At 57.1% G+C, this 27171-nt stretch overlaps 1 protein-coding gene across 7 annotated transcripts in view; it reads right to left on the bottom strand.

Annotated features, from left to right (window-relative positions):
• Positions 1 to 27171, bottom strand: part of LOC102159132 (uncharacterized) — a 448204-nt gene that overhangs the window by 42364 nt on the left and 378669 nt on the right. For 5 of the 7 annotated variants that reach the window (XR_014818162.1, XR_014818163.1, XR_014818161.1 and 2 more), the window contains 2 exons: positions 23573 to 23719; positions 18229 to 22802 (listed from right to left, as the gene is read on the bottom strand). Coding sequence is in view for 3 of the 7 variants with exons in the window: in XM_084980603.1 (XP_084836729.1) it covers positions 22401 to 22802; positions 23573 to 23719 (549 nt within the window). In the remaining 4 variants the exon portion in view is untranslated. Of the gene's footprint in view, positions 1 to 18228; positions 22803 to 23572; positions 23720 to 27171 lie in introns of those variants that run through there. The other 2 variants (XR_014818160.1, XM_084980605.1) reach the window with 1 other exon arrangement.

Below are 27171 nucleotides of genomic sequence, written 5' to 3'. Positions count from 1 at the left end.
GGACAGTCTTGTCCAGGTTGGAGCACGAGGAGCACCCGAGGGCGACCCCTGGGCCCCAGGAAGCTGGCGCCTCGCTCTCAGTGGACGGAGGGAAGGAATGAGACACGAGCTGGGTTGTGACCAGGTTTGTGCAGATGGGAGGCTCATGTGCAGCCGGCTTAGACCGACAGCTGGGGGTGTGATGACAGGAGAGTCTGTGTCCGGCCGCATCCACTCCAGCCACCAGGACACTCCGGGAAATCGGGGGGTCTCAGGATGGAGGGCGGTGGCTTCCAGGCCTTTTTGTCCGGGGACCTGAAGATGCCACCACCACGTTGTGCCCCCCAGGGTCAGGCCAGGCCCTGGAGCTCAGGTGCCTATGGGAGACCCGACCTTTCAGAGCCTAGGGTCTGTTTCCTTCTGGGCCTGCACATCTGCCACGGCGGACACGCTCAGAGGCTCCCCAAGGCCCCCAGGCCCCCAGGCCAGGGCCTGGCACGCAGGTGTGAAGCTCTCCCAAAGGTCCAGGAGGTGTCGCCAGCGTCCTCGGAATGAGGCGCTGCCTCCCAGGGACGTGGCTGGAGGTGAGGGCCCCGCTTCCCCCCGAAGCCTGACTGTGGGCCGTGGGGAAATGGCCTAGAGTCATTCCATCCTTCAATGAAGCCGTGCTGACACTGCACCTTGTGGCCGGGCCCTCCTGGTCCCTTGTCACGCAGGAGGCCTAGGTGAGAGACGCACCCCTGCAGCACCCCGCCCTGGTCCGCACACCCGGGGCAGCAGTGGGAGGCCAGCCTCCGAGGCCCCCAGCACAGAGAGCGAGGGGCACTTTGCAGGTGTGGCAGGAGGCTGTGGGCTTTTCTCACGTCTCCGGGTACTTAGACCACACAGTGGAGGCTCCAAGCCAGTGTGTACTTTGCCAAGTTCAAGTTCAAGTTCAGGTCAGCGTGGGTTTCAGACCCTGGGTCTGTTTGCTGTGAGACCCCGGCTCCTTGCGCTGAGCTTGGACCTCTGCCCCTGTGGGTGAGCAGCGATAGGAAGGGGAGCGCCTACGGGTACAAGCGGGTTCAGAAGACGCTCCCAAGTGTGTGCGCTTGGCGGCTGGAAGGGAGGGCAGCCCTGCGCAGCGCCAAGCAGGCCGCTTCCCGAACCCCTGGAGCCTGTGGGTCCCCGCCTGGCAGGCGACAGAGTCCACCTTGGCTGGGCCTCCCTTTGCCGTTGTTTCCGTGCTCGTCTTCGTGCAGTGGTCACTTCCTGGGACAGACTCTGCCCGGCCACGTGCAGACAGGCAGGGGGACAGACTCGGGCCGGCCGTCAATCAGCTCTCCAGCGGAGAATGTGACCCAGGTTGGAGACCTGCTACCTGAGGCGACAGCTGCCACCTGTTGGACGGGAGAGCAATGACAATACCTGCCGCCGGCTTCCGTGGGGTGGGAGCCCCAGGCACCCCCGTGGCACACGGAGATTTTTTCCTGTGGTTTGATTCTGCAGGTTGGTGCTTGCTCCAGGGGGCCCCACATTTCTGGGAACCCCAGCCCAGCATCCTTGAAGGAGGCATTATTTTGTGTTTAGTGGAGAACTAAATTGGCGCTAGATGGCTGTGAAGCTGGAGCTGAGGATCCCTGTTACCACGGCAACGGTAGCCTGGCAGGTCAGGCAACCTGGGTGTTTCCGCGAGCGGCGGTCGCCAGCCCTCATTTGCGCAGAGACCCTCACGCGCTGCGCGCTGAATGCAATCTGGCTCGTTAGGGCCCCAGCGCATCTTGGCGCTGTCAGTACATCAACTGACTGCACATTTATGAAGCATTCACATGAAAATGAAACGGTTAGTGAACCGCAAGTCACTAAAGCACCTGTATGGACACCTTTGTCCCTTCTCATTCAGCGCGCCTGCCCAAGCTCCACATTCTGCATGCTTACTGGGGATTCAGGCGGCAGCCAGAGACTCGAGGGCACACTCTCTCTCTCTCACTCACACACACACGGATTTGTGAGAGAAGGAATCCGATTTACAAGGAACAGCCCTGCTCTACAAGCCCTGCTCGCCGAGTGAACAGAACATCGTGGAATGACCCGTGTTCTTTTGGGGAGGGGGGAGGCGGCAGGGAGGCTGGGCAGTCACCCCGCATGGGGTCTCCTCTTCTGCCTCCTCCCAGCTCCAGCATCTCCGAGCACGGTGGTGCCCAGTTTGGAGAGAGCCTGGTGTGTGTGCCGTGCACGTGTGTGCTGCATGTGTGCTGTGAGTGAGGTGCGGAGGGAGGGAGACCACGTGGGGGAGGCAGAGACAGGAGACCGGGGGCGCGGTGGGGGGGCTACACGGTCACACAAAACACTCCCCCTCCCCCATAGGAGAACCCCCACCGCCCTGGCCGCCTCATCGCGAGCCCTGGATCTCAGTTCTGAATCGAAGCCTGGGTGCTCAGTGCTGCCTCTGGTCTGCACCAGCCTGTCCGAGCAGCAGGCAGCCCAGGAGGAGGCCTGAGCTCGGGCCGTGTCGGGAGAGGCCGGGCAGACAGCGAGTCTTCAGTGACAGGGACCTCGCTCTGCTCTGGGGCTCGGAGCTCGTGGCTCTGCCTGCCCCCCACCTTCTGGAGGGTCAGCACACACACCTCCACCTGTCAGGGGAGCTGCAAACGTCAGGGAACGTGACTGAGACGTGCACTGGGGGCAGCAAACACACAGCAGACTGTCCTCGGCAGCTTAGCCCCGACTTCCAGGACTTTCAGGTGTCCCGCCCGCAGCACTGCTAACCATCCCGTCCCCGGCGGGTCCCAGAAGCCAGGATGCTGATGAAATAGCAAAGCCGCTCACAGGCCACACAGACTCACCGGAGACCCAACACCTTACAGAGCTAATAAACCAAACAGGAGCTAATAAAAGGAGAGGGATGCGTGCGAGGGCAAGCGGAGGAAATTAAACAGTTCGCTTGGATGCTGCGGCACAGCTGCGTCTCCCAGCGATATTCGGAATGAAGGCAGAAAACCCAGGCTCCACTGAACAGCTCAGGGACTGCGTGTGAGCGGGTCGCTTTGCTGTACAACTGAGTTTGAAGAAACACTGTAAATCGACTGAACTTTAATGAAAATGAAGAAATAAAATGAAAAAAGAAAACAGATATTCCAAATAATGCCATTTTGTGGAAGCCATGCCAGAATCTCAATACGGAGAATCAACTTGAGCCAAGAAGCCGCCTGTGTGCAACCCAGCTGTTGGGTGCGACCCTACCGCAGCCACAGCCTGGACCCCGCTCCTGGAGCAGGTCACCTCTGCGGAAGGACCGTACACCCCGCCGGGCGTGTCGCCCCCACCTTCCCCGTGGGGCACTCCTGGCGGGGGTAGAGGAGCCCTGGTCCCTGCAGACGTCGGACAGCCTTCCTCAGGGACAGAAGATGCTCAAGGCGGAAGGCGCCTGCGGGGTCCTCCCAGGTTCCCCACTCCTTCCCACGGGGCCGTTCCCGGGGAGCCCCCAGCTGGGCATGGACCTGACAAAGGCCTTTTCAAATGCCACCCAGACCCCACCTCCAGTGAACCCGACGTCCTCCACCCCAGCTCCTGTCACGACTTGCCCCTCGGTCCGAGAATCACCGCTGTCTCTCCACTGGCTGGGCCAGCACCTGCGGGAGCCTGCTGTGTGCCCTGGTCCCGGCTTCTTCCTGCTCTCCAGCGGTCCTAGTGACGCCGGGCCCTCTCGCCCTTGCTGCAGGGCACAGGTTCATTGTTTATTTTAGCAAATGTCCTTAAGAGCCGTAATCCGCTGTCAAGTCAGATTGCGTTCCTCCACGTTTGCGATAAATGAACCTCCTGAAAGAATCCAGGTGAGGTGCTGGCCTCCAAGTGCATCCAGAGAGAAGGAGGACGCGCTCCATCTCGCCCGTTCAGCCTGGGCGGGGGGCTGTCGAGCACGAGGTCCCTCCAGCCACTCTGCTCACAGTTCACAGCAGCGGGCCAAACTCTCGCCCGCTCCGCTGGAAGACGGATGTAGATGCGACCTGTCTCCCCAGAGCGACCTGGGACGTACCAAGAGCTGGAAGCCCCCGGGCGGCAGCCTCCGCAGTGCTGGGAGTTGTCTGCAAACATCTGCCAGCCATCCCACTAGTTCATTTGCTCCTTTGAACACAAGCATGAAGCCTGTACGAAGTCCTGGCGGTGGAACAGAGCACGCGCTGGACAACAGCAGCCGCTGGGGGGTGGAAGGAGGCTCCTCCTCCGTGGGGACGGCGAGGGCCTGGACGCGGAGGCCTGGAGGCTGCAACAGTCACCGTGCACCTGAGACTGGCGGCCACACCGCAGGGTTCCAAGCTCGCTGGACTGGGGGTTCCAGCCTCCAAATGCACATGAGGATACGGGGCTAGATGGGGAGGGTGGGAGGCGAGAGATCCGAGGCAGTTACCCAGGCAGAGGAGATGGCCTCTTGCAGCCACCGGGACCGCCTCCCTGGCTCTGACTCGTGAGTGGATGCCAGTGAGCTGTGAACCCCAGGAGGCAGCCTGGGAGTGGAGGCCTGGCTCAGGAACCGCAGAGCCTCGGAGGGGCTTCCAGATGTCACCCAGAACAGACGCACGGGGTGCTGGGGGGTGAGGGGCTGGGTGGGTGTGGAGGCTGAGCCAGTGGGCTTTGTTGCTTCCCAAGGGCCTGATCTGCCACATGGACAGGCTACGTCTGCCGGGCAGGACAGCCTGTGATGAGGGTGATGACAAAGTGCCATTGAGGGGGCCGGGCGTCCTCCGTCCGCTCCACCGGCCCCTCGGCAGGGTGGGGCCAAGCCGGGCCTCCGGCAGCTGCTGACCCTCGCAGGGCTGAGGGGTCATTCTGGCCAGCACTGCTCAAGGGTGCAGCCTCGGCTGGCATCGCAGTCTTGCGCTCACAGAGGCTGTGTCTGTGCTGGAGGGCTGAGTTTTAGCTCGTTCACTCGTGAAAGCCATGGCTCCCCAGAAAGCAAGAGCCAGGAGCAAGTACCCCCCTGATGTATTTGCTTCTGCTGTGTTACAGACACGTGCCTGATACCAGACGAAGAGATTAAAAGAGAGCTTTTAGTGAGAGAGTTGGGGAAATGCCGCCTCTCGCTGGTGAAACAAGAATTTTGACTCAGTGCATTGTGTGTGCGGCTCAGGTGGGTGGAAGCAGAGCTGGCGGACGAGCACCTGTTCTCCCTGCTCTGCAGGAGGCGCTGCACTGGGGGCAGGGTCCTCCGAGGACGGAACCTGCAGGATGCGGGATGCAGAGGAGGTTCGCTGCAGGCATCTACTCCCGCAGTCCTCGAGGTGAGCGGCCCCAGGGTCTGCCATCCTCCAGCCCGAGACCCCGGGGGGCCACTGAACACTCAGAGGCAGAGCCTGAGAACCAGGAGCTCTGAAGGCCAAGGGCAGGGGACAGTGGGCCTGGGTGGTCTACGCGGAGAGGGTGCCCTTCTTCCCGCAGACCATGGGTTCAAATGCCCCTCTCTTCCCGAAGCACCCGGGGCGGTGCTGAGCAGCTGTGGGGGCAGCCAGCACCTGCCAGGCTGACACGTGAAATGAACTGTCACCAGAAGCTGAGGTCCTCACACAGGAGAGACGGGGACAGGCAACCTGACACGGCACGGCTCAGCGGGAGTGCGAGGCAGACACACACTAGTTACTCTGATGATTTCATTAGTTTAACACACACGAAGGCCCCGGCCTTAAAAGCCACATCTCCATTCAAAGAGGAAAAGGCAAAACACACGAGGAAGTTACGGGCAGTCATGGGGGCAAGTCCCACGCGTTTCTGTAACTGCTTTGGTCCGGATTGATCTTTCATATGCAAAAGGGAGTTTTTCTGTTCGTCTGGGGTCCAGCAAGGGCAGTAATTCCGGGTCAGCGGGCCGGTGACTGTGGCCCAGACCAGAGATGAAGTCGGCGCCAAGCCTGTCCCTGCTCGGGGCGACCCCTCACACCCGGTGGACCCGCCTCTGCCGACTTCGGTTTTTGTCCAGACGATGGAACCGACGGCCGGCCGCTGCGTGAGGCTCGCAGGACGGTTCAGAAAGCGGCGGGGAGGCCGCCACCACCGCGCCGTCGGCCGCTTTGCTCCCCGGTCCCTGTCACTGGGATACGCTGACCTTCCGCTCCGGAGCGAGGGCTGAGGAAGCCTGAACACGTTCCTCTCCCGGCCTCGATGCTCAGTGAGTGTTTTCAAGGGTCCTCTCCGTGTCGTTCGCACAGAAACAAAATGCACACCTCCCACATTCCCCTCGGACCACGTGAATCAGAGGGAAGGACGCGGAAACGCGTGCTGCTTGCTAAGTTTTGCTGAGGTGCAGATGACCCATCAAGCGGCCTGTCTTCCAAGCACAGCATGAGGATTTGGCAGGACGCATCCATCACGTGGGAACATGTGCCACATGCCCCCGCTCAGCAAACGGCAAGGGCACCACGTGGTCCTGCTACTTCGGTCCCCAGACTCCCGGTCTGCTCCGGGAGGCTGTGTCCTGGGACCCCCTCCAACCCTCGCTGAGCCCCTGCTTCGGATCCCACGTGTCGGCGAGACCACACACTAGCCGTCTCTCCGGCTGGTTATCTCACTTCACGTCTCTCGTCCCGGTCCGTCCACGCAGCAGTAGAGGCTTAGAGAAGCTCTCTCCCACCCACGACTTGTTCCACAGAAAGTTCCACGTTCACCTGTGCTCCGTGTGGGCGACTGTGCGAGCTGGGTGACCCTCCCTTCACCGAGTCCTCCCTGGGGCCCTGGGGTCCTCGTGGGACTTTGTCACGGGCTGGGAGGTGTCTGGCTGTCTCGGTGCAGAAGGGCCATGTCTCCCGGCGCAGAAGTAAAGTGTGTTGCTACTTTCTGAGTGCCGTGTAAACAGGACGCCCCGAGTCTAGCTGCCCTGCAGGTGCAGGCTGCTGACGCTAACACAGCAGAGACGGCGCCGGAGGAAAGGGTGCGGACCCTGGCTGCCCCGGGTGCATCTTGCCTGAATTCCAAAGCCCACTTTTCAGCCTGGTTTGCAAGGATCCACGTCTACCCTGAGCCCTTCCAGAGGCCTTGTGAGGCGTGGACACCCTGGGCCGTCCCTCCTGTCTTCCTCTGCTTCCAGCCCCATCCCCTCCCCACGAGAACCGTGCGTTCCTGGTCCACTCGGGATGCGACCGCAGCCTTGGTACCAAGTCAGAGGCCTGTGCCTTCCCCTGGCCCACGTGCCACCACAAGCCACCAAGTGAATAACCTTGCATGCAGGCCCCTTAAAGTCAAGGTCCCAGCTAGAGGAGCTTTGCAGATGGTGGGTCCTGACCCACTGAGCTCTGAGATCCAGTCAGCAAGAGAGGAAGGGGGAGTGGACAGACGAGGGAGACAGACTACAGCAGAGGTAAGTGCATGGCCTGTAGCAGGGCACATGAGAGGTTTTAAGTGTGTGCGCGTGTGCGTGTGTGCACGCGTGCATGAGTGCGCACACGAGCCACTGGATCATGATATAAAATCAATTATAAGGCTTTGATGGCCACTGACATAATGTGGTAATCCCAAGAAACTATTCGTGGGATAGTATTTTTCTGAATTTTTTTCCCTTAAAAATAAGAAGGGATTGAGTTCTATACAGTGTAAAAAATTATGTACATGTGTTATTTATTTGAGCTATCTTTTAAAACACCAAACAGGATTTTTCAATAGAGTTGCCATATGATCCAGCAATCCCACTCCTGGGCATCTACCCAGACAAAACTATAATTCAAAGAGATACACGCCCTCCTATGTTCACTGCAGCACTACTCACAATAGCCAAGACATGGAAGCAATCCAAATGTCCACTGACGGAGGAATGGATTAAGATGTGGCGCATGTACACACAATGGAATACTACTCAGCCATCAAAAGAATGACAGGACGCCATTTGCAGCAATGTGGATGGAACTAGAGACTCTCAAACTGAGTGAAGTAAGTCAGAGAAAGACAAATATCATATGATGTCACTTACATGTGACATCTAAAATGTGGCATCAACGAACTTATCCATGAAACAGAAGCGACTCATGGACACAGGGAACGGACTTGTGGTTGCCAAGGGGCAGGGGTGGGGGATGGCCTGGGACTCTGGGGTCAGCAGGGGCACACGGGTATACACGGATGGATGCACGAGGCCCTACTGCAGAGCACAGGGAGGGTATTCAGTCTCCTGTCGTCGACCGCAGCGGAGAAGAGGAGGGAAGAGAACATGAATGTAAGTACAACTGACTCACCGTGCGGTTCAGCAGAAACCGAGACAGCACTGCAAACACTGCAAATCAACCGTATCTCAATAAAATCACTTTCTAAAAAACCTGGATTTTTTCACAAACTTTCCTCCTTTTCTGCCTCTTTTTTTTTTTTTTTTTTTAGTGAAAATCCTTATCATCTAAGATCAGCAGTGTTTTGTTTGTTTGTTTGTTTGTTTTTGTCTTTTTGTCTTTTCTAGGGCCACACCCTCGGCACATGGAGGTTCCCAGGCTAGGGGTCCAATCAGAGCTGTAGCGGCCGGCCTACACCACAGCCACAGCAACGCTAGACCTGAGCGGCGTCTGTGACCTACACTGCAGCTCACGGTAACACCAGATCCTTAACCCATTGATCAAGGCCAGGGATGGAACCCACAACCTCATGGTTCCTAGTTGGATTCATTAACCACTGAACCATGACGGGAACTCCCAGCAGTGTTTCTAATGAGCAAGCACAACAGCTAACGTTAGTCCCCACACAGAGAGCTGCTTCCTAGAGCCGGCTCGTGTGGTCCACAGATGTGATGCCACGTGGGATGACGGGGGTCGGGGGGAGGCGCCAGGCACGGGGCTGGGGGTGGCGCTGAATCTGGAGTCATTTCCTCTGGGGCGTTTCCTGGGTCTGAGCTGCTGCGTCGGGGGCGGGTGAACGGATGGCCTTTGGCTCTACGCTCTTCTCCCGACGTGGCTGACCTGCATTTTTTCCAGTACGTGCACATCCCCGTGGTGAGCAGTAATCTAACCTTTCTTCAGGGAGACCCCTCCTGACATAGTGGCTTCACCCGAGCCTGTGATCAGCGCACGTGGCATGGATTTGTTCTGGACTTCTCTTTTGCTCCTGAGAGGGAGCGGCCACCAGGGGAGGAGGGAGGAAAGTGTGACTCAGCATCTTTCCTGCGGTTTGTCTTCCGCAATCGGCGGGCCCATCGGGCTGTTTTCACAGAAGCCAAGGAGAGCCCTGGAAAAGGTGACTGGGGGTGGGACCCCCAACCTCAGCTGTGGCTTCGGATTATTGTACCTTGAGAGTTGCTTGCACGAACAAGTTTGTGCTCCCTGAAGATGTGGTGTTCATTTCAAAAATTAAGATCCACTGGGAGGAACAAACATTTCCTTATACAATTATTTAATTCATGGTTTCTCATCTTTGCATATGAGAGCCCCAGAGCAAAGCACTTTACCAAAAAGGGCAAAATCAAGTTTGCGGTTGCAGTGACAAGATGCGTGACGGACACAGTTTCCGTGGGTGATAGGAAATGACGGCGGCAATTATCACTTATCTAAAGCTTCAACGCAGTTTCTTGAAGGAGCAGACATGGCTCAGTTGTGTAAAGCAGGATATTTTTTTTTGGCTTGAAACCTCTCAGAAATACAAGTATTTCATAAGGTGAGGTCCAGCCTAACAGACTTGTCCTTCATGAAAAATAGAGTATGTTGCGACATACAAGAATCCAGTGATTTAGGATTAAACCCAAGCGATATAAATACGGAAATGGGCGGTTCCTAGAGACACATGCGACGGCAGCTTTGTGCATTTACTGGCTGGCTTTACTTTTCTAAAATGACACAGTGAGCCTTAATTATTAGTCACATATTTCTCGGACAAATTGAGTTAAAAATTGCACCTGAGTTTTCCTCTTGCTGTTTTCAGTTCACCTCTTCCAGGAGCACACCTGCCTCAGGTGTGGCCGCTGGGACGGGGACTCCATCAACCGGCTGAGACCTGAAGTGACTCAGGTAGCTGTTCCCGCCTGGAGAACTGCAAGGTCCTCGCTGCAGATGCCCGACCACGCGTCCGGGGTTTCCTCGGCCTGAGGCCAGGCCCCTCATGGACACAGCGACCAACCGGCATCAGTTTCTGCCCACGCACAGCTGGGTGCGCTCTAGGTCCATATCTGGAGCAGAACCCCGGGTGCTCGCCCGAGGCAAAGGTCAGCCCGTGCTCTGCACCCCAGCTGTTTGGCTGTCATTTTGTCACCTTTGCCGGGGGAACCTGGTTGCGCCTCCCAGGATGAGCTTGTCAGCGAGGCTTCAGGTCTTCCTAATTTGCTGCTCAACACGGGGGACAGGCCGGAAGCTCTGACAGCTGTTGCCGGGGCAACGGCCACAACGAGGACAGTGTGGACCAGACTCCGAAGGCGTCTCCATCAGGAAGCGTCGTCAGAAAGCTCCGCCTACGTCACTGCCTCGCACGGCAGCCACCTGGCTAAGTGTCCTTCGCATCCTTGCCCCATTTGATCCTCCCCCACATCCCAGGAGGAGGGCAGGGCCCACCCTCATGTCACAGACGCAGAAACTGAGGCCCGGGGGCGCGTCCACCCCGACAGGACCCCGAGGTTCCCAAGCGGCCCGGACGACCCAGGGTCTGGCAGCAGGCCCCCAGCACAGCCTGAGGGCAGCCAGCAACGCCAGGCTGCTTCCCCTGAACCCCGCTGGTTCTGGAGCCTGGGTCTGTGCATGTCACTAGGGGAGGGTGCAAAGGAGAGAAAGAAGCATCGTGTCCCATATCCCTCCACCCAAACCAACTGCACCGTCACGCCTCTCAGCTTCTAGGGCGTCCACGACCACCCTGTCCTGATGTCCGTCCCCTTGTCCCTGACCTTCCCTTTCCTGCCTCCAGACCGTCTCAGGGCTGCCAGGCCCCCAACGCCTCCCTTTGCCCTGGATCCCGACCCTCAAACCGTGGCGGGCACCGAGCCTCTTCAATGTGGATGGCTACACTGCCGGGTTTGGAGGCAAGCAGCTGTGGCCCATTCCTGCTCAGTCTGATGCAGGAGTGGCTGGGGGGGAGCAGCACGGAGCTGCCTGTTCCTGCTGGAATCAAAACCAACCGAAATGGTTTCTACGCTCAGGAGGCAAACCTCTTCTCTCTTCTTCGGCAGGTTTCTATGTAATTGGGTCTCTTAGTCCAGTGGCCACCGACATCCACCTGCAATGCAAATCCCAGGTCCCCAAGACCAAAGCACCTGCTTGGGTGGCACCAGGACCTGCCACCCTGTCCAGGACCCGCACTGCCCCAGGGCACCTGGGCCACGTGCTCCGCCCATATGCGACTGGCCTCCAACTCCGCTGTTTATCTTAGTCACACCTGGGAATTTGATGCCATCTTTTCCATGACGGCTGATTCCTTGCTTTGCTCAACTTTGCATTTTCATACACTCTGAAGTTTTATTTTTCAGAGATATTTACAAAAGCCAACAAAATGTATCAGTTTGGATCCCTAAATGTGAGGTCTCCTGCATGTATAAACTAAATTGATCTTAAAATGCACAGCCAAAATTTAAATCTCCTATTTCTTCTAAATAATGAAAGTTTCTTTGTCCAGCCATATTTTTACCTTTGTGTATACCAGTGTGCCATATATTCAAAAGGAAAAAATATGCAAAATGGAAAGTAAAATTTAGAATCCCAGTTAGAAGTGAGAGAAACGTAAAGAAGGGACCCACCACTCTTCCCGGCACCCCCAACTCGGGCACCGGGCACCTCAGGTCCTACGGCCACGTGGCTGCTCCTCACTCGTTAGGAGGCGGCCACAGTTACGGTACAGTTGTGAGCACAGGCAGAATATTAATTTGACAGAAAATGCACAATTTCCTTGTCCTTTCTAAGTGTTCATTTCAATTCTGTTTGTGCTAAACAAACTTAGACACTTCAAATTTACCAATATTGTTGTTGGGATTCCGTTTTTAAATTATCTCTCCAAACAGTTTTCCATTGCATTTCTGCTGAAAGCGCACTCCACGGTCTCAGGCTGAGCAGAATCACGCCCCGCGTGGGAACCGCAGCTGATGCATCAGGAGAGACTCGACCAGAAAGTACGTGACCGCGGGAGTCGCTCCCGGCCCACGGGGCGGGGTTTACAGGCTCGTCATTAAAAACAGCATTTCTGGGGGTGAATTGAGACCCACAGGCAGTGATCTTTCTGACAAAATTATCTTTAGGCATCAGTGACAACTCGGTTAAAAATATCCGTGGCGTTTTCTTTCTTAAAAAAGGTATCTTACACCAGTCAGTATGGCCGTCAATAATGAGATTACAAATATTAAATGCTGGGGAGGGTGTGGAGAAAAGGGAACCCTCTTTCACTGCTGGTGGGAATGTAAATTGGTACAAGCACCGTGGAAAACAGTATGGAGGTTCCTCAGAAAACTAAACACAGAACTACCTTATGACTCAATCATCCCGCTCCTGAGCATATATCTGGACAAAGCTACAATTTAAAAAGATCCATGCACCCCTATGTTCATAGCAGCACTAGGCACAATAGCTAAGACATGGAAGCAACATAAATGTCCACCAACAGAGGAATGGATAAAGAAGATGTGGTACAGATACACAATGGAATACTACTCAGCCATAAAAAAGAACACAGTAATGACCTCTGTGTCAACATGAATGCAATTAGAGATTCTCAGACTAAGTGAAGTCAGACAAAGAAACACAAATACAAGATACTGCTTGTATGTGGAATCTAAAAAATGATACAAATGATCTTATGTGTAAAACAGAAATAGACTCACATACATGGAAAACAAACGTATGATTATCAGAGGGGATAGGAGGGGGGATAAATTAGAAGTTTGGGGTTAACAGATACACAGCACTAGGTATAAAGCAGATAAACGACAAGGAGCTACTGTACAGCACAGGGAACTGTAGTTAATATCCTGTAAGAACCCACCGTGGAAAAGCGATGAAAAAGAACATATTTATATATGTGTAACTGAGCCACCTGGCTGTACACCGTAAGCTCACACAACACTGCAAGTCATCTCTGCTTTAATAAAAGTTATTTTAAAGAGAATTACTGGTCTGTTTTCTTTTACGTATCAGCTAATAGTTACGGAGAATAGCTTTAGTATTTGGATTCATCTGATATTTAGGATTTCTAGTGTCTCCTTTGAACGGTTGCTGACGGCTTTCCTTATGAAACTCCTCCATCACGCCACGGAGCACGAACGTGTGTCAGCACCCGGGTAGCACACCTGTCTGTCTGTCTCTTCATCTGATTATCTCTACCTCTATGGATCGCTGTTCTCCCTGTTTTCTCTACGGCCTGTGTCTATGGTGTATCTGCCTCTGTCATCTATTGTCTATGTCCTTGCATCGGACGACCAGCCCTGTCATCTGTCATCTCTCTAGAGACCCAACCCATCATCTGTCATCCTTGTGTCCATCGTCCACAGGCTCTATCGTCTCTCCAGGGAACCTGTCATCATTCTCCCCACCATCCCCATTGAATCTGGCATTTTCCTGCTCTTCAATCTACCCCGACCCAGCTCCGCACTGTTTTGGGCTGCACAGACCCTGGTTCCTTTATCTCATTTCCAACGAGGAAGCAGGACTCGAAAGCGAGCCAGCAGGTAAGAGCTGAAGGTTGCACGGCTAGAGAAGAATCGAGGGCTTGGGGCTCAATCATGCCACTTTTCATCAAATCTAATAAAATACTATGAGTACTTCTGTTTTTCTGAAACAAAAACCTCAAAACGTGGTTTTCGGTAAGCTCCATGGGGGTGAAGTTCGGCAAGTCTCTTCTGATATCAAAAGATACGGTTTGAAACGGGGACGCCAACGGTCGACTCTGAGCAGTTCACAGCCAGAAAGATTTTTCAAAAATGCTAAAAGAACAGCATCCTTTATTTGCTCCAAGCACGTGCTTTTGTCATCAGGTAGCCTGCCTACTCGCTGCTGGGGACACACAACCTCTCTCCTGCCTTTTTGATTATCTTGAGCTGCTTCTATTATTTTTTAAAGAGGTCAAAAGTTATCGAGCAATTGTATTCTTTAGGAGAACGATTCACTGTCTTCTATTCTCACTGACTTTTAAATGATTTTGGACCACTTCATGCTGCCTATGGACTGACAGCAGGAATCAACACACACACATACCTCCCACTTGGGGCAAAGATGAATACGTCATGCAATTAACCAAAGGGAACAAATATTTACTCAAGAGACCTGACGCTGCAGGTGGGAACAGATGCCCCTACTTGGAGCAGCTCCCTGTGGCCTCAGAATCTACAGCCCCAACCGCTGCTTCCTCTGTCCACACGAGGTGGACAGGCCAAATCTGAGCACAGTGCCTGTGGCCAAAACGCCCTTGGGCATGCGGCCTGGTCGAGCTGTGCAGGAAAGCAGTGCCCACTGCTTCTGCAGGGGGAGGGCTGGACTGTGCAGCCTTCTCCACTTTGGCAAAGTCACTGGAGCTCCGGGCAGGGCCTCGGACGGGGAGCCTGGTCACCGCTGGGGGTCTGGCCTTCTGACCTTTCGATGTCCCTGTGCCCCGGAAACCACTGTCAAACCCCGCCCCGCCTCCCCTCTCCAGGCCTGCAATCTGGAGTGTCTTGCCTCCTGGGGAGGCTGCCTTTCCTGACATTTGGAAATTTGTCAGTTAGGAGGGGCCCTTGGGAAGGGGGGGTTCTTGAGCTCTCTCCCCAGGAAGAGCCCTCTTCCGGCCTGGGAGAGGCAGGGGTTCTGGCCAAGGGTCCGAGCGGGCGGGTCTCAAGAGACAGGATGCTCGTCTCCTGATCAGAGCGGCTGGGGGGAGGAAAGCAGCAAAGGTGCCCGTGGGCACCTCCTCACAGGCGGGTGCCCCTGCCAGTGGCCAGAGCCAGCAGAGCTGCGAAAAGGGCGCTGGCAAGCGTCAGTCCGAATAAGGCCTTCTGCTCCTTCTGCTCTGGCCGCATCCTGGGCTCTACTTTTGTCATCACTTCCAAGGTCTCCCTGCTCCGATTCAGCCGTTCACAGAGAGGCACCCGAAACCCTCTACCGCAGCGGTCGTCCTAGGAGGCAGACGAGGATGCGCAATCCCGTCCGCGCCCCTGGCCATGTGCCCCGCCCACCGCTTGTGAGCCCCCGCTGGGGCCGCGTTCCCGGCAGGACCCAAGCACCTGCTCTGTCCTCTCAGGGCCGCCCCTCTGCCTGACTGTCGCTGGTGCCTTGAGCAGCTGGGTGCGGGGGCCTCTTGCCGACGGCTTCTGATGGGCAGTGCGTCGGAGAAACGCAGAGGTGACGGTGCCCCCTCCCCAAGAAGCTCTACCCCAGGCCCCTGGTCAGCGAGGGAGCCCGTGATTCTCTCTCCGCTGTTGTCCTCGGCCTGAGAGGGCCGGGTGCCCGGGGGTTGGGACGGGGCGGGAAGGGAGCTCCCGCTAGGTTCCTTCTTGGGGCCCTACTGCTTAACCTGACAGAAGACAGACTAACAGGAGAAAATGCATGTGGCTGTTTATGCTGTCAGTGCTGCCCACCTGCGTGAGGGGCTTCACTGGAGAGAAACGACGCCAGAGAGCCAGCAGGTGCAGGGCTCAGCGACCCCGTAACCTCAGGCCACGCTGCCGGGGAGGGGGGTGGGGGCGCTGCCCGGGGCGGAGGGTGGGGTGTTCCGGGGCCTAAACTGTGCGCCGGCTGAGAGTCACTCCAGTGAGCGCTGGCTGTGAAGACCGGGTCAAGGCCGGCTTTCTGTCCTCTCCAGGCCTTCAGGTGCCCCCAGAGAGGGCCGATGGCAGGCCTGGTCCTCGGAAGGGTCTGCCTGTCGTTGGCTAAGGGAAGCTCCTGGAAAGCTTCTTTCTGCGCCTGTTGATTCTCCTCAGCTGCCTGCAGCACAGAACAACCCCTTTGCCAAAGGGGCACATCTCGGCCTGTCAGGTCCCCACTGGCTACATGTCCCAGACGCAGGACGGTCCACACGAGGAACCGGGGCCGGGGAGCTCCGTGTGCAGCCGGGGTCAAGCACGGCCTTTCTGGGGCCCAGTGCACTTGACTAAGAGCACAAGGCAGCACCGGATGCACGGCCTTGAACACTGTGGGCTCACTCCAGGGCTCGCGGACACGCGCATTCTTTAAGCGAGAGAGCGCCAGACAGCTCGCTCCGCAGCTGCAGGAGTCCAGGATGCGGAGGTCTGACTGCAGTCACGGGGGCCTTCGGCTGCTTGGGGGTCGGTGTCATTCAGGGACCACCTGGCCCGCATCCCGCCCTCCCGGCACCATGGTGACTGCCTCACTCGTGCGCCTTGCTTGGTTCTCACAGCCGCTTCGGCGGGGAGGGGGGACCGTCACTACTCGGCTTCCCGGAAGCGGCCGAGCCTGAGCGTCTGCATCCGGCCATGGCCCTGGGAGGCAGCAGGCCCGGCCTGGAAGACCAGCTGCCCCCGGCTCCCTGGTTCTTGACCACAGCTCTGATACCCTCGGACTTCTGATCCAACCTGGACCCAGAGAGATGCCAGGGTCTCTCTCTGCGCCAGGTGTTTAGATTCTGGAGCGCTTTTCAGCAACGCAGTGACTGAGTCACGGGCTACTTCTCTTTGTCTAGTTTTCGCCCTAAACAACAGGACAGGGGTCTTGTGAAGAGTGGTGGAGAGGAAACTCCTGAGAGACGCAGGATCATGAATTCAAAATGCTTCCTTTTTTCTTCAAGCAAAGAATAAACTCGCAGCGCATCCTGGAAAGGTCAGCTCCTGCGGCGCCAAGCCAGTATTTGTTCAACTGCACTAAGTGAAACACGGTTTGGCCCAGGGACCAGGGAGAGACCTTTTATTTGATCTGATTTTACGCAAACATCTCTGTGCTAAGCGAGGGAGGGACGGCTGCAGAGCCTTATCGCAGCCGTCAGGAGGTGGCTGCTGCAAATGCCACATCCTAGACGCCGACTCAAGGCCCACGGTGACAGCCCGGGATCACTCCACATCAGATGCGCAGAGCTGTGGGCACCCACCTGGAGGCCTGCTCAGGGGGCAAGTTTGTTCAAAAGAAAGTCTGCAAACAGAGATGCTGTGGTCAAGGCTCTGTGCGGAGGAGGCTGTCTGGAGACTCTTGACAGTGGCCTAAGGAGAAGACACTTGTCTGTCTCACGTGTCCTTCCTTTGGCAGGAGCTGAATACGAAGCCGCGTGCAGAGCCGTCCTGCTGGCGGACAGTCCTCGGCGAGTGGCTACTCTCCCAGGTCTTAAGGGCTGAGACGAAGAGGTGGCTGCGTGAAGGAACCGGACCCCACCGATCAGAACGAGCACTTAGCCCGCGTGCTCCTTGCTTGTCCAACAACTGGAAGAGCAAAATCTTTAGGAAAATCGGCCACGTTTCAGGCTGATCTCAGAGTGTGCTTCCCAGGGTTGGTTCTTCCAAGAATCAACTCCCACTCTACGCTTAACTTAAGCACCATGAGATCTGTGTTAGGAGCACTGGCCCAAGACACCGAAGAGGTGCGCTGCCTTTGGCCACGGTGGCGGAACAGACAAATAGGCTCACGTTTATTTATTTATTTATTTTGGCGGAGCCCACAGCACACGGATATTCCTGGGCCTGTCTCACCCCGGCAGGCTCAGCGGGAGGAGATGGCCGGGGGCCTCTGCGCTGCTCCAGGTCTGTCTCGGACCCGCTCCAGAACAGGTGCGAGAAGCGGGGTGAGACACGCTAGTTCAAGTCTTCTGCACACCGGCAGCTTGCTGGTAACCCCGGCTGGTTACCTAAACTAAGCTGACCTCCCGCCTGGGCTGAGATGAGGACTAGGCACACGGGTGGGCGTGAACTGTGCACTGCAGCATCACTGTGCGTGTGCATGCGAGGTGCCAATCACAGCTGGGGGGAGACTCGGGGAAGTGCGTAATGTGGCACTAGTCTGGTGTGTGTGCAAGCGAGGTGCTAATTACTAGTTAGGAGGGAGACACAGGACACTGGTTGCTGTACAGAATGCACACCCCTTCCCCCGGGGAAAAGAACTCCAATTGTGTAGTGTGGCCCGTTCTGCCCCAGCAAAGACAGGACTCCCCACCCTCCCTGTGGCCAGGTACAGCCTGGGACTCAACCCGAACCAGTGGGTGCAATGGCTTCAGAGAAGAGAGTGAAAGCCCCCCCCACCCCCCTATTCCTGCCTGTGGTGTGTGGAAGTGATGGCTGGTATCACAGCAGCCTTTTTCAGCCATGAGGCCGAAGTCAAAAAAATGGCAGAGGAGCAAGAGGGCCCTGCCGAGGCAGCCATCAACTCTGTCCCGACCCTCTGCCACTGGACTTAGCTCAGTGAAGGGACCAACTTTCCATTTCGTTTAAGTCATGTATGGTTTTTCCTTTTTTTCTGCCCATGTGTTACATTCAGCCAGACCTAACCCTCACAGATGTTCAAGATCCCTGAAGTAGCTAGTTTAAGTGGGTGGTCGGTGGGGGTCAGACTGGAGGGGCAGAGGAGCCGCAAAGGACCAGGGTGGAGCTGGGGGCACTGAGGGGGAAGGTCTCCTCTCTCTGTCTTGGGCCGGGGCCCTCCCCCCAAGGCCCTGGTCCCCAAGGTCCCTGCAGACTTTGTTCTCCAGTGGCCCAGTGCTGGTGTAGACACACTTTCTAAACCAGCCAAGTGGGTTCCCATGCAAGCAACTCTGCAGTTCTCTGAGACGTGACTGGGGGTCTACGAATTAATTCACTTACACTTTCCCCCTGCAGCTGGTGCAGACCACAGAGATAAGGGCTCAACCTGCACAACTATTGCCTCAAGATACCACCCAAGTCCCAAGCGTCACTGTGCTTCTGACCGACTGGCTGGACAGAAGAGAGCTGACTGTTCCTTATAAAAGACACAACTCAGAAACAACAGGGTGGAAGGGATGCAGAGGGCGGGGCAGGGGCAGAGATGAGTCCTCCAGGGGCAATACCCGCCTCGCCCCGGCACCTCCAAATTCTGACCTGGAAGCTCTCGGCCCCTTGGTGAGGGTTTTCTGCAGAGGCTTCATTAGGCAGCCGTTAAATCACTGGCCACTGGTGACCAGCTCACCCTCCCCTGGACCTCGGAGAAGGTCCAACCCTCTAGTCACGTGGCTGTGGCTCCACTGGCAGACGGCTCCCATCCTTAGGGCTTTTGCAAAGTCGCCCCATTAGTATAAACCCAGATGTGGGTGGGAGGGGCTGTCATGACAACCAAACATGGCCCCCCCACCTCCATCGCCCAAGTACCCCCAGGGTTGGGAGCTCAGTGCCAGGAACGGGGATGGGACCACATAGGTGTCATTACACCCCGACCCCACAACCCGACGGAGCTGAGAGGAAAGGACTTTATTTCAACTGAGTCCAGGTACCGAGAAGTCACGACCATCCAGGCTGACTGAGCAGCGGCATCATGCCTTCATCCTCCCAGGAACTCGGCTTCTGTCCTCATCACCCTGACCGCCTAACCTCCCGCTCGGCCTTGAGCTCGAGGGCCCTGCTGTAGGCTGGCTTTACCACCTGTGCAGGGGGCTGGCCCTGTTGTCTGGGATGCTCTCTGATCAGGGCTAAATGGTCGTCATAGCAACCGCCACCCATCACCCTAACGGTTGTCAGTTATATCAGGTGATCTGGGCGTCAGCAGGGCTGTGCCGCGTGCTCCGGAGCCGGGGGAGGGAGCCCTGTTCCTGAAAACACGCGCCTCATAAATCCCATCATGATGGGTAAGGAGCTGACTCCACAGTGAGAGGACGGGCCAGCCGGAGGCGTGGGTGTGACGCTACGTGGAGGAACCCTGAAGGGTTAGGCTAGCGAGTGTCTACCTCCACGTGCCCAACAATGACCCTGGGACTGTAAAGCCTGTTTCCCTGAAGGAAACAGCGCCTGGCGCCCTGCAGGGGACAGGAGAGCTGCAGGCGGGCGGAGAAGCTCACTCAGAGGGAGAGGAGACAACCAACGCTGCCCAGTCCTTCCTGCACCCATGGGCAACCCGGGACCCTGACCGAGGGCAGTGTCTGGCGGGGCGGAGGCTGCACAGACGCCTGGGGGATCCAGGAGCAGCCATTGGGCAGGGGAGCCCTCGGGCAGACGTCGGAGTTCTGATCTCCGGCTGCCGTGATTCAGGGCCACGGTCATCTGTGACAGCCACACAGCAGACCACTCCCCCAGGGAAGTGACTCCATGATGGCGCCCCTGACTTTCTGTTGTTCTGGAAACTTCCAGGGTCTACCCTAGAGAGTCACTACCAGGGTCACAGCAGCAGCCCTGAGGCCCTCTCCCGCCTCAGGAGGGCAGACAATTGTTCTGTGAGCTTTGGCGGGGTGGCTGGGCCGTGGTCCCTCCACGTTGCGGCCTGGGACACAGGGTGGGGGCGGGAGACCCTTACAGCGGGCTCAGTGCTCCTGCACCAGCCCCAGCAAACCTGGCCGCCGAGCGCGCTGTGGACGGGCCGCGCCCCTGCTGAACACCACGCCCGCAATGGCGGCCCCTCGCTGCTGGCTGGGGTTGGCCCGTTTCTGTTCCCGTGTCCGTTCCCCGGATCGCCTCCTACCAACCGCGCAGACCATGAGGTCCTGGGGGCCGTTGTTCGGCTGCCTTTCGGGGGGAAGGGCGCTGGCTCCCCTCGCCCGCCTTCATCTTCCCTGCTTCCTGTTTTGCCACGGGCGCTGCTTTGTGGAAACCCAGAGAGGACTCGGGGGTGGTGGCTCCCCTCGTCTGACCCCACCCGTCAATCGCATCCGCGGGGGCGCTGCTTACAAACGCACCCTGGGCCTCCCCAAGCCCTTCATCAGGTGTTGCTCTGGGGGGAACATGGGACAATAACGAGACACACAGAGCACCAGCCATGCTCAGAGGCTTCCCGTGGTCATCTTTCCACTCTTCCTCCCCCACAAAGCGTTTCCCACCAGAACCAACCCATAACCCTGGTGCACCTCAGTGAGGCGGCTGGATTTCTACATGCAGCAAACGTGAGAACCCACCACTGTGACACACAGCGAGTCTTCACCCAGGACCCAGACGAGGGTCCGTCACCTGCCAGCAGCTTTCTGGTGGCTTCATGGTCACAGGGCCATTAGCACCTGCTTGCGGTCACAGGTCCAGCAATGTCCCGGAAGTCTCAGGGCCCTCAGGGTGGGAGTTTCTAAGGCCGAGTGGCCTGGGGAAGCTTCTGGAAGCTCTCCTGTTGGTGAGTGTCTCCTTACGTCGTCAGGAGAAGTATTGAGTTTGGCTTCCAGACTGTGCTCGCGTGTCTTTCTGAGATGAGCAGAGCCTGGAGGTGGGGGCGGGGGGTGCGCCTGAAAGTGTCACCTCTGCCGCCTTGGCCTGAGAGCCTTTCAGGGAAGGGTCACCTTTCGGATTAAGGGTTACTGACATCCAGGATTTATCCTTTGCAACGTTCTCAACATTGTAACAGAATATAGAAAGTCAAATTCAAGAATTCCAAGTGAAAATTTCAAGAATTCCAAGTGAAAATTAATTTAGTTTCTTAGGTTTTGCTGCTCGTTTGTTCTCTCCCACTGTCATCAATGTGAATATTCATGCATCCGCTCAGCAGTAGTTACCGGAGTCCTGCCACAGGCCAAGACCTGCTGCAGTTGTTGGAGATGCGGAGGACGAAGAAGGCTGCGTCTCTGCGGTTCACGCCCCGGGGCAGGCGTGCTGCTGGCTGAGGACAAGCCAGCTGATACATACGCTGGGCAGTGGAGGCAGGCGAGGTGGGCTGGGGGGCGGGGTAAGAGGTAGACCTGGTGGCTGCTCTGAGGGGCTGGCCCTGCACACTGTCCCCCAGAGATGCTCCGTATTTGCAGGACATCTGAAAACTGCCCCTCCCTCAAGCGCAGGCCGTGGACTAGGAAGCCTCTACGTCTTGCAGACGTGTAGCATCTCGTGTGCTGGGTCTTGAACTCATGGACTGAACTGGGGTTCAGGACAGGGCTGGAGGCTCGGCGGGACCTCCCTGGTGCTGAAGCACACTGATTTCGCGGGGTCACAGGGACACACACCCCCTCAGCCCACAGCCCGGCAGAACCTCCTGCGACGTCATCTTTAAACACCTGCCCGCCTCTGAGGCCTCTTCCTGCGCCCGCGTCAGGAGCATCCCCGGTTCCGGATGCGAGCAGGTGAAAACGCGGTGGTAGAAGGTCAGGTTCCGAGCGCTTCCGACACCACCTCGGGCTGTGCGCTGCTGGGGTCGCTCTGCTTCCGTCCCTGGCCCGATTCGGCAGGAGTCGCCGGGCGGCTCTGGCACAGGCCGGCTCGTGCGACGCCGTGTGCCGCGGTCTGGAGACACCTCCCAGCGGCCAGGTGCTCCCTCAGTCACTGGATTTCCACTTCCGCTCCTTCTCACACAAACGGCGGGAATTCTGGGGGGCAGGGGCTGGGGCGGGCACGCGGGGCCAGCCTCCCCGCACCCCCTGCAGCAGGGGGTGGCTGGTGGACCAGGCCAGGGGTCCTGCACGTCCCCAGGGCCTGGAGCTGGTCTGCGCTTTGACGGCTCGAGGCCGAGAAGATCTGGGGAAAGAGGTGTTCACGCCCAGCCTGGTCACCGAACGCGACACCTGTGGGTGTCAGAGAGGCGGTGAGCGCACACAGCAGAGCTGCCTGCGCGGCCCGGGTGTCCCCAGATGCATGGGAGGGACCCTGACTCCTGTGCGATGGTGGCAGCAGGCGAGGAGCCCTGAGGGTGGAGCCCCGGACGGGCTCGGCGCCCGTGTAGAGAGCCGGGGAGCCCGCACCCTTCCTCCAGGCGGGACTCGCTGTCTGTGAACCGGAAGAGGGCCCTCCTCGGACCCCGCGCTGGCCTGTCGGCCGTGCACGTCCAGCGCCCGGAACTGTGAGGAACACACTTGTCGTCTAAGCCCCCGCCGCGTCGTCCGTTAGAGCCAAGCAAACAGACTAAGAGCCTCAATGTTCCTGAAGTGCCCGGAGGACAGGCCTGGGCGCCCTGGAAGGACGGCGGCAAATATAAGTAACGTGACGTTTTAGAATGGAGACAACTCATCCTGTGAACACCAGACAGCGAATGATCATGTAGGCGAAAGAAGGGCTCAGCCGCTGCGGCTTCATCCATGAGCTGGACGGGGGCGCAGAAGCCTGAGAATGAACCGGGGCCTGAGAATTCTGGGCGAGAAGGTCCCCGGACCTGCCCTGCGCCCAACGGCTCCGTCAGGTGGCGTTTCCCGCGTCCCTGCTGTTAAACCTTTTCACTTGTCATGCTCTGTAGGCCCATCGTCCCTCTGACCTCGAGGGTAGGGTGGAAGATTCTCCTCCCCTGTCTGAAGACACGGCCTAGATTTGTGGTCTAATGGTAGTTAGGATACACGGGAAAGGCGGTCCAGTCCGGGGTGTTACGTTTCTGGTCTGACTCACTGAGCTGTGTGCTCTTTCTCAGGGCAGTCAGATAACCCGAATCACACAGACGGAACCCAGGAATACACAGTCACTCTTTTTCTGGCCACACCCCTGGCATGTGGAAGTTCTCAGGCCAGGGACTGAACCAGTGCCACAGCAGTGACAACGCCGGGTCCTCAACCACTAGGCCACCAGCAAACGCCAGCACAGCCACCTTTTATCTCTGGTCCCGACCAGCTCAGAGGGCTTCGGACGGACCCAAGCCCGAGGTGGGGACGTGTGCTCCGCAGGGTCTCTGCGTCCCGCGGGAGACACAGGGCACGTGAGAGGCAGAGTCAGCCGTCCCGCTCGCTCCACACCTACCTGATGTTCGCAGCCCTGGGACCCTGAGGGAGGCTTTGATGAGAGCGGGTCACAGTTCAGTCCCGCCTCCTGCTCGGGTGCCCGCTGAGCAGTCGGCAGCGGCGTTTGTTGATTGACTGGATGAATGCGTCTGCCTCTCCAAAGCACCTAAGAGAAATGCAGACGTGCTTTGCTGTTGGACTGACGTCTGCAGTCTGCTGCCTTCCTGAAATCGAGGTCCCCGAGAGCAATACGAGGGACACCATGCAGAACGACCCTGGGGTGACCGCCGTCGGGGGTCCCGTCTCTGACCTGCGCTCCCAGTGAACCTGGCCTCCCACCAAGTGGAGTCCAGGCCGTCCCGGCTCTGCCCCACTGCACGGGCTTTTCCCACGGGCCTTCCTGGAGGTGCCCTCGTGTGTCGGGACTCAGGGCAGCTGGGAAATCCTTAAGCTCATCGCCTTGTCTTTTTCTCACTAACCTTTTATTTTTAACTTAGTTTTATAATAAAGAAACAACAAGGAAGCAGATCATCAAAACCCCCAGAGCTGTCAACTTAATGGTTGAGCTGAGCTTCTTACTGGACAAAGCAGAAAGGCTCCACCCAAGACGACATCTCTGCTCAGGTCCCCAGGCCTGTGTGCAGAGTGCTCGTCAAACTGCCAAATGAGACTTGGGGTCCAGGGGCCAGTCCCCCCTGCCTGAAGCACATCGCTGAGGCTGTGCAATCGTTATGCCCAAGGAGACCACAGCTCTGAGTAATCGCCCTTATGACAACACTCCGGTGTCACCACCCACCCGCCTGGAGGGCTCCTGAGAGGTTCTGACCCAGACGCAAGGATCTCGACCTCGGGAGCAAGCAGCTGAGCTGGACTAACAGACCCCGTTCCACGTCTAGATCAAACTCGGCTCGGGGAGATTTTTCCAGGCTTCTCGTCGATCTGGGTCTCTCCATCGATAATCTGATGTGTTGTGGGCTGCTTGTCATCAAGATGGTTTTTTACAAAATCAAAGCAGTTGGGAAAGTCAGTGGTTTTAAACTGATGCGTCTTCAGAAGAGAGGGCGGCCTTTAGCTCAGCGGACCATGTGTTGGCAGAGCCTTGGGATGTGCAGAAAAAGCAGGGAAAAGTCTGGGCAGCCCGGGCTCAGGCTGAGCGGCCATCTACAGACACATGTGTCCTCATAGCTGTAGGTTCGGGGTCGGCATCTCGAGGTGGAGCTTAAGGAGGCTCACACACAGCATCACACACAGCTGGGTAACACAGTCCGCACTTCAACTGCAGGAAATGGAGCACGCAGTTCATTGCAGAATAATGTAGTTATTTGGCATTTTAGGGACTAAATTGCAAGGTGATCCTGGGAGTGCCTTCAGCAGGGCACACCTGTGCAGGACATTGAAACGGCATGGAGGAACCAAGCACTGTTTCACCCCAGGTTTGCTTCCCTGCCAGTTATAAGAACAATTCTGAGAGCTCCCAATGCGGCTCAGCAGATTAAGAATCCAACTAGGATCCACAAGGACGCAGGTTTGACCCCTGGCCTCACTCAGTGGGTTAAGGATCTGGCATTGCTGTGGCTGCGGTGTAGGCCAGCAGCTGCAGCTCTGATTTGACCTCCACAAACCACAGGTGCAGCCCTAAAATGCAAAAAAAAAAAAAAAAAAAAAAAATCCGACAGGTTTAAAATGTGCCTTATTCTCAGAATCCCCGAGCTTCCTACTTGAAACAGTTCCTACTCACCCCGGGTTCAAAGGGAGGCTTACCATTCATGACTTCGTTATTTGGGGACGTGCTGGGAAGCTGATACCGGTGTTTTCAGAGGCGAGTGTGACGTGATGGGGCGGCTGCTTCCTCGCTGAGCAGGTGCCTTCTTGTTTCCTAACCAGAGCATTGAGCATCCTACACGGCTCCTTCAGAGGCCGTTTCCTCCCCAGCATTTTCAGGGCCTGCCTTTCACTGCCAAGGTGTGAGCCGCAGTCCAACAGAGGGTTTGTCCTCCAGCTGTTTCTCCACGGCAGCTCGGCGGGGCCCAAGGAGGACGTTTGAGCCCTGCTCCCCAAGGGAGCCTCGGGGAAAACGCTCAGCGGAATGAGGCCCTTGGGAGGCGTGAGAACCACCTGCCTCGCTTTAGAGTCCGTGCTAAAAATAACACACAGCACACCGGCTTCCAGTTGCCTTCTAATGCAGCCATGGCGAGCCCAGCGCCACAGCCTTTAAAACTGGCAAAGCTTCATTAGGCTAAAACACAACCACACTTCTTTTTAAACAGCCACCTTCCACGGTTCCAGGCCAGAGACAGCCCAGCGGGCAGGGGCGGCTCTCCTCCACCCCGGCCTGTCCTGCGGCTACTCCCAACCGTCCCCGCTTTCCATGTATTAGGCACAGTCTGGGCGAGAAAGGGCACGGCCAGCCTTCAGCAGCCTGGAGCAGCCCCGCAGCCTCCAGGGAGTCCGGCTGGTTAAGCGGATGCTCGGGGAGACTGGAGGGTCTCATCTGCATGAAAGCAGAGATGTTGCCAGGCCTGTGCTTGGAGGTGCTGCCAGGCTCTGGAGCGCCACTCCATCGCCGTGGATTTAAGGGTTCAAAGCCCTCAGGGGCCACAGTGATAAGGACAGAGGGTCTGGCGAGACACCAACAAATGCAAACCCATCAGATTTTTCAGCCATCACGTAACGCTCCCGACTCCAGCTTGAGACAGTGAGCCTGTGACCTGCTTCTAGGGGAAGGGAAGCAGCTCGCTCCTTCCCAAGGCATCTGAAGCGGTCAGGTGGCCCCACAGGACGCAAGAGGTGCGAATTCTTCTCCTCTGGTCATCCTTCTGGTGTACGTGACACTTCACACTGCTCACGACTTTGCAGCCGAGGAGAAACGCAGAGCAGAGTCAATCAAGGAGCCTTCCTGGCGCTTGAATCATTGTATAAATCAGATAATTTCTTGTCACAATCATTGTTGTCGTGTCTCACGCAGATCTTACCCACGACCAAAGGACCTCGTGAAGAGGAAACTCCCGTGCTACTGGCACTTGTTAATGGGAGGCCCTGGTGGGCAGAGGCAGGGCCGGTCTCCCCATCTGCAGTGTTTTCAAGGAGGTACCTTGGCTCATCTGTGGCACAACCGCTTATGAGCCCCTGGAGACGGGCTGCAGAGGGGGAAGGAACAGTGCATGCTAGAAAGGACCATCGAGTGCACGAGCGAGCAGCAAGGAGGGGGCCAGAGCAGCCAGAGGGACTCTCCTTCTTTTGCAAGGCCACACCTGTGGCATATGCAGGTTCCCAGACTAGGGGGTGAATTGGTCCTCCAGCTGCCAGCCAACACCACAGCCACGACAACGCCAGATCCCAGCTGCATCTGCAACCCACACCACAGCTCGCAGCAACGTCGGATCCTTAATCTGCTGAGTGAGGCCAGGGATGGAACCTGTGGCCCCATGAAGCCTAGTCGGGTTCTGAACCCGATGAGCCACAACAGAAACTTCTGGAGGGACTATTCTAATGTGACTGATTCACCCCCATGCCTGCTTGTGATCCTTGTAAATGTCCCTCCATTATCTTCAGGTCGTGAACCACGTCTGTTCACGCGAACATCCTAGGTATTTAGCGATAGGACGGAAGGGAACGAAA

This window comes from Sus scrofa, chromosome 10 (genome assembly GCF_054392235.1).
Source record: "Sus scrofa isolate SSC_HxYL_T2T_F1_AM1 chromosome 10, Sscrofa_HxYL_maternal_Yorkshire_Landrace_v2.0, whole genome shotgun sequence".
Classification (NCBI taxonomy): Eukaryota; Metazoa; Chordata; class Mammalia; order Artiodactyla; family Suidae; genus Sus; species Sus scrofa.
Note: the sequence above shows the minus strand (reverse complement) of the source record. Positions and strands in the feature narration are given on the sequence as shown.